The sequence below is a fragment of the Columba livia genome, chromosome 3 (assembly GCF_036013475.1).
Source record: "Columba livia isolate bColLiv1 breed racing homer chromosome 3, bColLiv1.pat.W.v2, whole genome shotgun sequence".
NCBI classification, from domain to species: domain Eukaryota; kingdom Metazoa; phylum Chordata; class Aves; order Columbiformes; family Columbidae; genus Columba; species Columba livia.
This window is the reverse complement of record NC_088604.1, coordinates 73,842,009-73,855,575: the sequence shown is the minus strand read 5'-3', so window position 1 is coordinate 73,855,575 and position 13,567 is coordinate 73,842,009. Positions and strand designations below refer to the sequence as shown.

At 41.9% G+C, this 13,567-nt stretch overlaps 1 protein-coding gene across 10 annotated transcripts in view; it reads left to right on the top strand.

Moving 5' to 3' along the window:
* Nucleotides 1-13,567, top strand: part of RPS6KA2 (ribosomal protein S6 kinase A2) — a 309,958-nt gene that overhangs the window by 287,944 nt on the left and 8,447 nt on the right. For all 10 annotated transcript variants that reach the window (XM_065057598.1, XM_065057605.1, XM_065057603.1 and 7 more), the window contains 3 exons: nt 7,841-7,930; nt 9,406-9,564; nt 10,700-10,861. In XM_065057598.1, coding sequence (XP_064913670.1) covers nt 7,841-7,930; nt 9,406-9,564; nt 10,700-10,861 — 411 coding nt within the window. The remainder of the gene's footprint in view (nt 1-7,840; nt 7,931-9,405; nt 9,565-10,699; nt 10,862-13,567) is intronic.

Genomic DNA, 13,567 nt, shown 5'->3' with positions numbered 1-13,567 from the left:
TCTGCTGTTTTGATTTGAGTGCAAGCTTGTTTGTGGCAGTGAGAGCCATTGCTAGTTTATGGCTTTTTGGGTAAATGGGATCAAGGCTTAAGGCTCAACAAAATTGACAGAGGAGACAGAAATACAGAAATATGTGCAGACCACCCCTTAAACTGTGCTTCAGAGGAAATCTTAGATGTGCAGTGGTTGTACATCCCCTCTGGTGTAAGGATACCTGTGGCCTTCTTCCCATTTGGTCATGAAGTTCAGAGGGCCTCTCTCCTTGGCAAGGGTGAGCTTCTGAAGAATGCGAGATGATGGCATTTCTCACTGCTAACTACATCTTTTCTGAGACCTAGGATCAGGCAGCAGTTTTCCTACAGCTTAGTAATATCATGTTTCTCTTCTATAGCTTGCTTGCCAAATACCTAAGTATTTTGGACAGAATGTGGTCCTCTGCGGCTATGTTTCTCTTTTGGGGCCATTTAAACTCTGTTTCTTGTATTTGTCTTCCATATTGATGCAATAATTTTTTCCTTTTATAAGATCTGGATATGATATACTTGTTTCCATCCCTGAAGCTTTCTGTAAAAGAAGGTGGGAGTAGCACTGCAGTCATTTTATGGACTGAAAATCCATCAGTCTGATCCAAGGACGTGTGCTTGGGCTGAGCAGAGCAGATTAAAACACAGAGCGGAGCCTTTCCCACTGGGCTCTTCTGCCTCCAAAACTGCAGCCTTCTCTCTAAAATGAGCTTCTCTGTTTCACAGGTGCTATTGGAACAAATTTGTTAATGTGTCTGCATGCTTAGAAAAGATGTGCTACTGTACAAATGCTAATTAATAAGTACTACAGTTCCAGTTGGCGGCTTAGGAGTGCTAAGTCAGCAAACAGCAGCAGCAAGTGGGCATGATCTGCGTGCAGAAAGTTTAATGTCTCACCCGCACAGCTTGATCTGGTGGACAGTGCTTATTTCAGAAAAGTATTGCTAATTAGGCCTGTTTCTCCTAATATGCATTTCACTGTTTTTATGCAAGACTTAAGTATGGATGAGGGGAATGAATTTCTGGAGCTAATCAAAACTAATAGCACAGCAAATAGTCCCTCAGAAACTATTAGGCTTGGAATAGTTGTCCTTGGAGACATCTTAAATGTAAAATTATACCATATCCTTTTAAATAATGTTAGCCTTTCTGCAGTGATTTTCATCCAGCTTGAGTAATTTGACATCAAAAAAGGAACCAAATTAAAACAGATGCTTGGCATGAGTAGGGCTTATTTTTAGAAGGAAATATTACTGAAATGGAAACCTGTACATTTTCCAGCAGCACAGAACTGCAGAACTCTCTCTCTCTCCATGACACTTCAATTTGAATTAATATTGTAGATGAAACTGTCAGGTTAAAATCTCTGCATACTGTTGCACCTCTTTTCTTCAGAAGAGGTGTAGATCCCACCTATAATCAGTTCCAGCAATGCTACCCTGAATTTTCAAATATATCATAGATATGGTGTAGACATAATGTGCAAAGGGACGCAAAATTAATTCTCCCTTTGCTTATCCTTCCCCTCCCAGAAAAGGAAAGGATTTCTACAGGGAGTATCACATGAGACTGTATTACATGAATCTCTTCTTAAACGTGATTAGTCCATGCTTACACTCAAAACAGAGAATACTTCAAAGTATAACAGAAAATAAAGTAGCTTTAAAAAGTGTACAGGGCGCTCTTCCTCCTCCATGCTTTTTTCCACTAAACCACCTAAAGTTCCCTAGTGCTGGTCAAAAACTTTATGTAGTCCCACTGCCTAAACACGCGGACAGCCTCAGCTGTGGCTGCTTCAGGTATTGCAGTGCTCAGGTGTCTGTGCTGAGCTCCTCCTGGATTTCCAGTGGCTGTAACCAGAGCAGCAGATCAGAACTGTACCAGGGGCTCTGCTGCCCCAGTTCACACTCTTCAATCTCAGTTTCAGCTGCCAGGAAAGGTCACTTGAGGCAGCTGAAGGTGAAGCAGATGCTGGTCCCATTTGAGACTGGGGTAAAAAGAACTGTGTCTCATGCCCCTCCACCATGACCTACTACAGCTCTTCAGTCAAAGCCCCACAACCTACTTTTTATCTGTGCCTGTGCTGCAGGATGTACCTTTAATGCTTCACAATGTTTGTGGTTCTTGTTGTGGAATGAATCCGCTAAAATAAAACAGAGAATTTTTGCTGCAGTTCATGGTAATGGCACACACCAGAGTGTTAAGGGTTAAAACAGAGGGCCAGTGTTTGGTACATTCAACTTTCCCAAGAAGGGAGATGGCTACCATTGCCCATTTCAACTGATGATTAGATAGAGCTTTTGCATCCTGTTTCACTTACGGGGAAAAAAACCAAGTCAGAGCCAAGAAAATGTTTAAATGCAATCATCTTTGTTCATTGAAGATGCACAAAGTCCTTTCTCCCCAGCACAGGAAGACCCAACACCAGACAGCAGTTTCCTCACTGCTAGCTCCAGCTTAACCTGGCCAGAGCCCCATCCTTTCTCCTCAGGCCCATATCACTGCTCATCCCATCAGGGCATCTCATGTTTCTTTTCTGTCTTCTTTCTCACCCTGCTACTTTTCTCTCACCCTTTCTTTTAGGCTGTTCATTTTCCAGACAGCAGAGACAGTTAAATTGTCACCTCTTACCTCTTGCCTTTTTCCAATCTCACAACTGTAGTGATGGAAAACTCTGTGTGAGAAACACAGCCATCCTCCTCATGCAAGGTTACCCAGGCTAATTTCAGCTGTTTGAAAAGGCAATTTGTATTAGTAGGGCTAATTCTGCCCAAAGCAGATTAGGGAGTGTTCACACATACCATTTCTTTGGCAGGGCTGTGAAGGTTGTAAGTCCCAGCTGGTGGCTGGTATCAAACAGCTGAGGGCTCTAACATCTGCTAATGGCATAACTGGATCCAGAAGAAGAAATTTATCTACACAGTTGGAGGCATGCAAATACCTTCACAAAACTGCACCAAGCAAATATAAATATATACTGTCTGTATAGCTGCTGTACCAATTTCAGCAAGGCTCCACCCACACAGAATGGTATTGATTCCCTCTTTTATACTCATCAGTCCGCCCTGGCAATGCTGAAGACATTGAAAACCCATTAGTAAAGGAGAATCAGGTGATTTTTTTTCCATGAAAAAGACTTGAAAAAACTGGCCAGATGCATTAATTAGGATTTTGAAAATATTCTTTCCTAATCTTTTCTTCCTTGATAGGGAAAGAGTTCAGTATTGTCCTTTGATGGAGCTTGACTCATTTTAAAATATCATGAGGTTCTTACCCTAATTTTCGCTGAAGAAAATACACCTTTTCTTTCAGCTGGTCAGTGAAATACACAAAGGATGTGATAGCAAAAACACAAACAAGAACCCTATTAGAACAAAGAACAGTGTCTGAGCCCATTTACTCTAGAATTGTTTCACAGAATCACAGAATCGACTGGGTTGGAAAAGACCTCAGAGATCATCGAGTCCAACCCTTGCTCCAACTCTAGTCCGTTTACTAGATCATGGCACTAAGTGCCATGTCCAATCTCAGTTTAAAAACCTCTAGGGACGGCGAGTCCACTACCTCCCTGGGCAGGCCATTCCAATGCCTGATCACTCTCTCTGTAAAGAATTTCTTTCTAATATCCAGCCTAAATTTCCCCTGGTAGAGTTTAAGCCCATGCCCCCTGCTGTTTAATACAACTGAGTTTCTAAGCAATCCCTGGGTTCCCAATACATAGAGAAAAGTCTATTTGTTGTATGGCTCAGTTTCTTGTTTTTCTGAAGGACAACAGAAGACCCCTGTGCTTCATAGCTATTCTCTGCCAAAGTACAGTAGAGTTCGTTACACTTTCAGTTAAGTTATGATGGCTTTCTGAGTTGTTCTTCATCACACATCAACACAGATAAATAGAAAAGTAGCATCATTAAAGCCCCAGGACTGGTAGCAGAGAAAATTTTCCCTTAATTCTGTAACAAAGGGTGTTTGTGTATACATTCTGGCTGAGTTCAAATCAGAACACATTTCCTAAAGAACAGACATCAGTCCTTGCACAGGAAGAGCTGCAGGAGGTTCATGGGCTGTCACAGAGGGGAATAGAGATGAGTCTGTCTTCATTTAAAAAACAAATGTCTCAGAGAAAACAGTGACCAGAGTGGCAAATGCTCTTTGTTACTACAACAAATATTTAGAAGTTACATAGTTTTGCTCAGCTTTTAATCAGAGTTTGAGAGTGTCATTGCCCATCTCAAATTCAGATAGATGTATTTACCTTGCCAGCAGAGCTTGCAAGCTACTAGATAGCAAATAAAAAGAAAATATTTTCTTAAAAATACCTATAATAACAAGAGAAGACTCTATGCCACATGCTGTAGCCATGTGTGGTCTCAGGTAGGAAGTCTGATGAGAGAACGGCAGTTCCCACATCCAAATCTGTAACATTAAATGCCTTTTTTCTTTCTAGCATTGCCGCTTCCTGTATACAGGTAGGAAACAATGCAGAGCCTTTGGTCCTCACTGGAGCAGGGCAGCCAACAATAGGCTGTCCTTGTGGGGGTCTTTCTGAGCAAGCCTGAAAGGAGAGCTCTGAGAGATGTTGTATTAAAACTAATTTGAAAGCCATACGTAACTGCTACATAGGTTGGGTGTGAAGTGATGCATATGTTGTTACCTGGCCTACACAATTTGCTCTGGTTGAATTCAGTCGACAAAGCTAAAACCTTTCCACACACACCGGTAGACTAGCAATATAGCTCATCTTTAATAATTAAAGATAATTAAAGTCCAAAGCAGGAGCAGGAGGAATAAACATTAACAGAGAAATGGAAAGCCAAGTGCCTGGTATGGGTGTCTCCTCTGGTGGTGGTTCACTGCCAGTCAAAGCCCACTGTAAAGAACATCCTTGTCCCCAGCCTGGCAGGGCACCAGGGGCACAAGAGCTCAGTGCAGTGGGTATGCAGCCCCAAGGAGCCAGAAGATGTTTGTCGGGTCTCCCCTGGAAAGGATTAGCAAGAAGAGCACCTTGGTTTGTTTCCAGGAGGCAGAGTACAACCATGGTTAGAATTTGTAATGCTTCCCTCACCTTCTCTGGCAATTGCTAAGTCTGACTTAGTGAGTGCTTTTCAAATTACAGTCGAGGCCGCTTCATAAATCTTGGCATTGACCCACTCCAGGAAGGGAGATGTGTGTGTAGATAAGCATGTAGGATTGTGGGTGAGGTGTTCCAGGTGATTTTGTACTCTGTGCCCAGCAGCCTGGGTGTTGCTGCTTGGAGAAGAAAGTGGTCACTGCACAAGTGCGGCAAGAGGCCGAGCACCGCAGCGGCTGGCTGGTGAGCGTGGGGAGAGTGTGCAGAGGTGGTTGTGCCAGGGCTGTCCCCATCCTGCCCCTCTCCTGCTCCATCTGCACAAGGTGTTCAGACCATGCTTTTCCTCCATGTTATATACAGCAACACTCCCATGGAGAATCAGAAAGTACAGCTGCACAAAAACCACTTATTTAACACCTGTGTAGTGAAACCGCTGCCTTTTAACTTAAGTAATTTAATTCATTTAATCTGATACCTTTTGAAAATCTCAGAACTACTTATGAGTATCACTAGAAGCCCACGACATACTATCCTTAGCTCCTGTGTTCAACAACGAGCACTGGGCCTGCATGTTACTGCAGCTCATTTTGGCACTAAGCTCGGGCAAAATGTTGATGCGTTCTGGGGATGCAGCACCTCATGTTGTGATGCAGACACCTCTGGGTGAAAAAGGAGGCAGCAACCACCAGGCGAACCACCCTGACATGGCAACTTTTGTCTTTGGAAAGTCTGGCATGGATTCAACAACACGCCAAAACACTTTCTGAAGAGGAAGACCAAGAGAATTGAGTATCACCATGGAGCTGTGGGGAATATTTAAGAGGCTGCTGTGGCCATTGCAGCAGGTAAATAAAGAAACTTTGCGGACTGCATCTGGTCTGAACTGAAGAGAGATTTCAGCTAAAATTGCAGCATCTACCTCCTTTACTGCTTTATCATTTGTGGGCCAAGTGTAAGTCACAGGCACACTGAAGAAGGACACCGTCAGAAAAAATCCTGTTCTGGTCTGTCCAACCGGATTACCCAGGGACCGAGACGGTTGACAGGTCCCTTCACAGATCTGTCAGTGATTTGTTTTCTGGTTTGGGTCAGCTTCTCCATTTAATCACTGTGTTACAGCTTATGCACACATTAAAGCAAAAAGCATGCACATCTAGAGGGACTGTCTTATGATCTATATTTATATAGTATATTGTGAAATAGAAGCATTACGTATTATATACTGCTGTCGCTACTAAATCAGTAGCAGACTGCTACGGGTTATGTTATTTTGAGTTTTGTGTCAATAGCTGAGACTATTTTTGGTTTGCATTTTTTTAGGCTATATATATATATTTTTAGTCCTGCACTATTAATAGTTGCTTAAAATTTTCCACAGCTCTGGATATTTCCTTTCACAAGAAAATGCAACAGAAAAGGAATCCAGGATATATTGCTTGCTATAGTCCCATAGTGATAGTAGTACTTCACAAAGTGGTAGTAATACTTACTGCACTGAATACTGCTGGTTTGTGCTAGGCAGGCAGATCTTAACAGGTGCACATGTGTGGAACTCCATTAACGTGACAACAGCTGTATTAGCTTAGCCAAGGAAATTGGTAAGGGGAAATGGGTAGTAGAATTTTTTCCACTCACCTGTTTTTGAGGTGTTTCCCTTGTTTATTCAAATGTGGACAACAGCCATCTGCCTATGTCAGCTCCATGTTGAACTTTCACGTGCTACACTGCTATTAATTCAGAATCAAATCACTGATATGCTTTCAAATGCATACCTCAACCATGGAAAACTACTGACAATAATTATCATTGCAAATTCATGCCAGTCATTATGACTATGAAACCTCTAATGTATATTCAAGTATGCACTATTATAACTGATGCATAAAATTCTAGACCTGTACTTAAATGTGTATCACCGTAATTAAGTCATAAAAAATGCACACAAAAGGAGCCAGGAATTCATCCTCATTAACAAAAGCAATTTTTGAAAATTTGCTTTCCTACAAACAGCAGTTTTAAATGTGTGGTCTATGATGGTCTCTAAGCAGCAGGTGTTATGTTTTTCTGAAACCTGCTGCTATAAAACTAAAAAGTTTTCATGTATCACTCTACTCTCTAATAAAGCAAAAAATGCTGAATACAGGGAAGTGATATATAGAACAGATTTCTTTCTAGCTTAGGAATGGGCAGAGTTTGGTTACATGGCCAAATGCAAACTCTGGCTAGTCTCTTGTTCGTTACAAGAGTATGGCCCAAAGAGCCAAGTGATTCTAAAAGCTTCAACTCAGATGTCCCCTGGCAGTAAATGTATATGCATTTTCATTTCTGACAACTCCCCCGATAAGTAATTTCTATTAATTAATCAGCAGATATACAAACATATGCCAATACTATGAATGTAACCCTTTTTAATGTCAAAGAGGTAATTTTAAAACTCATTATTTTAAAACTCTCCATTTTTTTTTATTTCTATATGATACTTATAGCTGCCATTATTTTCAGGCAAACAAAACTATAAGCATTAAAAAGATGGCCTACCCTCTCAGAACCTATACTAATTATTGTTCCATCTAGCTTTGGCATATAGTCAGCACAGCTCTCATTTGCACAGGGTTTGAGTTGTCATCTCCTAGAATAATGATTAATAGAATAATTTTAAATATTAATTTGTTTAAACTGTAGAAATTGTTTTGTTTGTGCTTAGTGCTGCTAGCTGGTATCTTACTACACTGTGCTTCATTGATTCCAGATAATTGATAAGAGCAAGAGAGACCCCTCTGAAGAAATTGAGATCCTCTTGCGATATGGACAGCATCCAAACATCATTACTCTGAAAGATGTGAGTAGTCTTTGAGCACTTCAGCATTAAATGATTTTCACCTTACGGTTAGGCTCACCTACTCATCCATGTCTGGAAAACGCTTCAGTCAAAGGTCAGAGCCAAAGCCAGACCCATTGAAACCGAAGAAAAAAAGGTGACTTAACAGATTCCTGGATAGCAGTTGGAAAGACTGGTCAGGTTATACATTCTCTAATTACTGTCTAACCAACTGTAAATAAAACCAGAGGCTCACAGTGCTGGAGAACAACAAAATGTGTTTGGTTTTGCAGCACTTTTTGGAAGTGAGATGTCCGTAGCTGGGTGTTTCAGAGCAAGTTGCTGAGCACATGCAGTGGTGCTGCAAGACAGGGGATGCTCTTTCGCGAGCAGCAACCTTCCACGTGCAGCCTGTGGTATCTGCTTTGTCGGGAGGAGGAGAGCTCGCAAAGTCACTGGGGTTTCCCCCAATAGTGTCTTAATGTCAGGGGGTATTTACCTTCTACTCAAGCAGCCTGACAAGACATGAAGGCATCTTTCTCCAGCATTTCATATGAAGAATAGCCTTCACTATGCTTACATGCAGTAACGACCTTCAATCAGAGATGTTTTACATACGCTGCCTGCAGTCTCACCTAGGATTGTCCACACCGTGACACATTCAGAGTTTACAGAACAAAACCCTGCTGGTGTCAGTGGCCAGTATGTTGTGGTTCAGGCCTTAGAGAAGTATATAAAAACTTCTAATAATGTGCCCTCAGGAAAGTCTCACCTAATTCATAAATGTTAAAGAGTAAAATCTGTGCAAAAAAGGTTCTATACTCCTTTCCAAAAACATGTAGCATTCATGACTATAACACCACATATTACTGCAGTCCAGATAAAGGATTATGACATGAAAATGGTTGTCTTCCAATTTACACAAAAAATGTCTTTTACCCCTTGTAATTGATGTTGAAGGTAAATACATCTTGCGGCTGATGTCAACCATGTATTGACCGGAACTGCAAATATAAACTATATATTATTGGAAGCAGGTCTTGGCCGACAATATGATACAGTTCATTTAGCTGATCACGAGTCACAGGGAAATATTGATATATGAAATGGCAAATGTAGAAGTGGAAACTGCAGAAGTGGAAAGAGAGAACGCTACTGAGAAGGAGGCTTGGGTGAGAGCCAGCAGACATTTTAGGCTGTGTGAAGTGGTGCTGCTTGTAGCAGCTTGGTCTGCTCTGCTGACATGATAGCAGATCAAGAAAGCTACATTTCTGTGTTGACAAATCAGCAAGTCACTGCAGACATAAGAAAAAAGTAATGACTAAGTCATTTTGTCACCTTTTTTGTTTTCAAGCATAATAAGCAAATTTCCCACATACTAGCTGCTATTTTCTTCTAGCAACATCTCACACAAGCAAACCGACACTGTGATTAAAGGACCAACCTTTACCTAGTGGATGGGACCAAAACAAATATTTATTCTATTACTCTTCCAGGTCTATGATGACGGGAAATACGTGTACCTAGTGATGGAGCTGATGCGGGGAGGCGAGCTCCTGGACCGCATTCTTCGACAGAAGTGTTTCTCGGAGCGGGAGGCCAGTGCTGTGCTGTGCACCATCACCAGAACAGTGGACTATCTGCACTCTCAGGGCGTAAGCATTGCTTCTTTGGCTATCCACATCAACTTTCTTAAAATCTGACTTTTAGAAAAAACAAATAGCTGCGATTTTGCTTCTCTGAAATGTAAATGCATTTCCACCCCCCCAAAAAAAACGAATCTTCTCCATATTTATAATTACATTTTGTTCATGAAATAGAGTCATAGGCTTTTAAGCCATTTCCCAAATGAACTGTAGTGTCTTGAAGTGGTGTTTTCATTCCCAAACTACACTGATTTTCAAGTTCATGTACCTTCTTGAGATACTACTTGCTTACTTTTTATCACAGTCATTGTTGCAGTACATGATCTTTTAAGAGAATTTCCAATAGTGTAGTTGAATCAGCAGACAGGTAGAAAATGAAGTGCTCAGCTTTCCATATGAAATGGCAGTTTGAGCAGCTGATGGGAAAGACTTCTGACATGCTGTTAAAGAGATGGCTTTTAAAATCTAAACTTTCTATATGCAGCAGTTCGAAAATCTCTCTTTTTATGCTTTTTGGGTACAAGCAGTTTGGATGACTAGTCAAATATTCACTGCTTTTTCTGTTTCATGGTTAAAACAAGTGCATTTTGTACTTGAGCTTTTATGTTTCCATGATAGTTTTTCAGTCTTGTTATAAGAAATAAAGGCTGTTTTCCCATGCAGCTACTTGAAGTAGCATGCCTACAGAGAGGATTTTTCTGAATTCATTTTGAAATGAGGAAAAAAATAATCCCTCGCTTCAGGTGTGAGCCACTCACATGGACAGTCACAAGAAGACCCTTACACACTTTCCTCCTTTCAGGTGAATATTTAGGGCCATCAGGTTCCAGGACACTCTGACATCCAGGTATTTGTACAGCAACCCTCTCTGACCACTCTCAGGAAAAATGTCCCCTCTCAGAGCAGCAGCCTCCACCTTAATACACCAGCAGAGGATGTAAAACATGTTCTTTCTGATTTTAAGAGACTTTAACCTTTTTTTTTTTTCTTCCCTTCATTTGCCCAAGGCAACTTTTCTCCAAAACTTAAATATTTTCAGCATGAGCTCTTGACCTACCTCAACCAGCAGACCAGAAATGGCAGCCAATGCTGGACGCTCCCTGACCTCCTCTCCTCACTTGTTACTCACTGCTTTCTCGTTAAGGTGGTGCACCGAGATCTCAAGCCTAGTAATATCCTCTACATGGATGAGTCAGGAAACCCAGACTCCATCAGGATCTGTGACTTTGGGTTTGCCAAGCAACTGAGAGCGGAGAACGGGCTGCTCATGACTCCCTGCTACACAGCCAACTTTGTCGCCCCTGAGGTAGGATTGCACTTCAAAGCTGTGAATAATGAGCGTGTCCTAGGAAGCAGTCCTCCCTCCCTCCCTCTCTCCCCTCTCCTCCCTGCCTTTACAAGAGGAGAACGTCACAAACCAGGCTACCAGCACTTGCACAGCCTCTGTTACCATATCTTTCCTATTCCTGGTCTTGTCAGGGCAGTTGTTTTTCTTCTAACAGAAGCCAGTGTCTGTCATGGACTGACACACACAATTCTTTGGCTGGTTACCAGGATAAGTACTGTTTTTTCTCCAGCTGCTTCTGCTCAGACTGCTTCCCCTCTAGTGCACTGTGTCAGAATGGGATAAGACTTAAGAGGGAAATCTTAATGTCAGGAATAAGACTCAAAACAAAAATCCATCAATTAATTCCTTACCACCCTGGACTCAGTAGGAGCTTTACTGTTGACTTCACTGAGATAAAGAAACATGTATCCTATTGGGCTTTCCTTGTACCAATCCCGCCTGTTATGGGGGATGTAGGAAAAGGGCTGCTTTCCCATTTTTTACAGACAGGGAAATGGGTGAAGACCAAACAGCTTGCCCCAAGCGTGGGGAGAGGTGGCTCTGCATCGCTGGCAAGTGCTGTTCCTTTCATGCAACCCCAGGGGACTGGGTTTAGGTCCCACAGCTGTTTGAATGGTTTGGGCTGTTTGCTGTATTTGACCCATTAGATGTTCATAGCTGCTTACTTCCAACGAAGGAGAAAGAGGTTAATTTCCTGGGTAATTGTCTATTTCTTGGAGTGGTGATTATCATCACTTTTGGTTTTTGCAATACACAACTTCAAATGTCTGTCTCTCCTTGTTATGGTCCTTACAAGAAAAATACAAAACTATTGCCTTCCAATGCTTCATCTATACTGTCAAATACCACTGTCTTTCAGTTGATATCATTCAGCAATCTTTTCTTCCCCATAACTGTCTTCCATTCAATTTTCATCTGCATGGTATTCAACTGTGAAGAGAAAAATGGGATGATCTTTCTGTACAAGGTCCTTCCATGATACCAAAAGTTACAGAAATCACAGCCTTCCAGCATCAGAAGGAGAATTTGTTAAACTGCTGGGGCAGTATCAATTCAAAGCAGATTTTTTTCAGCAAAAAATCCTCCATTGTCGAGACAAATTGCTGTGTTATTTTGTTGCTGTTTGGTTGGGGTTTCATTTTGGAAAGTGGAATGAGCTGTTTAAAATTTATCAAAATATGTGAAAAATGTTCTGTCGCACCACAGCAGTTCAATTTCTACACCAAAAAAAATAATCATGCTTGCAAGATTCAAAGCACTCAGATTTTCTCCAACACACTTAAAATAGGTGTAACTATTTTTCATGATGGGCTATTTTGTGTAGTGTCTGTAACCATAAACGTTGCCAGCCCAATGCAGTTTCAGATCAGACTGAAAGCAGAAACCCCACTCTCAAGACGTTTGTGATGAGTAAGAAAGGTCCTGTTAATACAGGAATTGTTGGAGATTAATAGAAACATTACCAGAACTGGCAGAGAGCTTACATAAAGCCTTAAGTGCTTTTATGTTTTGCCTGTGATATAATGCCACCCTGCAGCCTAGACCTGACTTTCACAATCCGTGTCTGAGCCCCACTGCAACGTCTACCACCAGCCCAGGAAACTAAACAAGGCAGCAGAAAGTCACTTGAGCTGATGGCTCGAGGGGACAGTGACAGAGGAAGGACGACACGTTTGCCTGCTTGGATCTCACTTTATTTTGGAAACATTTAATTCAGGGGTTAGAGGAGAACTTGAGCAGGGATGAAGGCTGAGAGGAAGACGCACGCTGCCACCTACAGCGAGCCACGCTGTGTGCAGCGAGAGAAGAGCCTGGCTGGGTCAGCGGGGAAAGCACAGCCTGCTGCTTCCCTGATGATGTTGTAGGGCTCTTTGGGATAAAGTAAAAACATTTCATTCTGCAGTTTTCCTCCTAAATCCGTGAAGAAGTGCTGTTTTGGCAGTTGGAATGATGAGATTTTTTATTAGCTTTCATACCCATATGCATCCTTGCTTGAGACACAACTGAGAAAAGCCTATATTCTCAACATTGTTAATCAAATAAATCAAAGCCTATAGAAATAATAGGGGGTTGGATAAATATCTGAGCCATTATCAGAATTGGATGAACCCAGGGGAAGTTTGTTCCTTATCACCACAATGCCCTGCCATGTGTGGGTATCGTGCCTGTGTTTCAGATCACAGAATCACAGAATGGTTGTGGTTGGAAGGGACCTCTGGAAATTGCCTAGTCCAACCCACCTGCTAAAGCAGGTTCACCCAGAGCAGATTGCACAGGAATGTGTCCAGATGGGTCTGGAATGTCTCAAGAGAAGGAGGCTCCACAGCCTCTCTGGGCAGCCTGTTCCCTTTGGCACCCTCAATGTAAATAAGCTTTTACTCATATTCAGATGGAACCTCCTATGTTTCAGTCTGTCCCTGTTGCCTCTCATCTTGTTTTTGGGCACCACCAAATTCCCAAGGTTACCTAGACCCCTTCCATGGGTGGTAAATTCTTCAGCATCCATTAAAGCAGGACACCACCGCATCTTTTGCAAAGCTCTTTTCCCGACTCATTAGTTTCTAAGACACATGCCTGTTACTGTTCATGATAACATCTGTCCCCTAGATCAAACACCAGTCTTTTTGACCAAGGTTTCCCACACTCTGTATTGTCACTTTAACC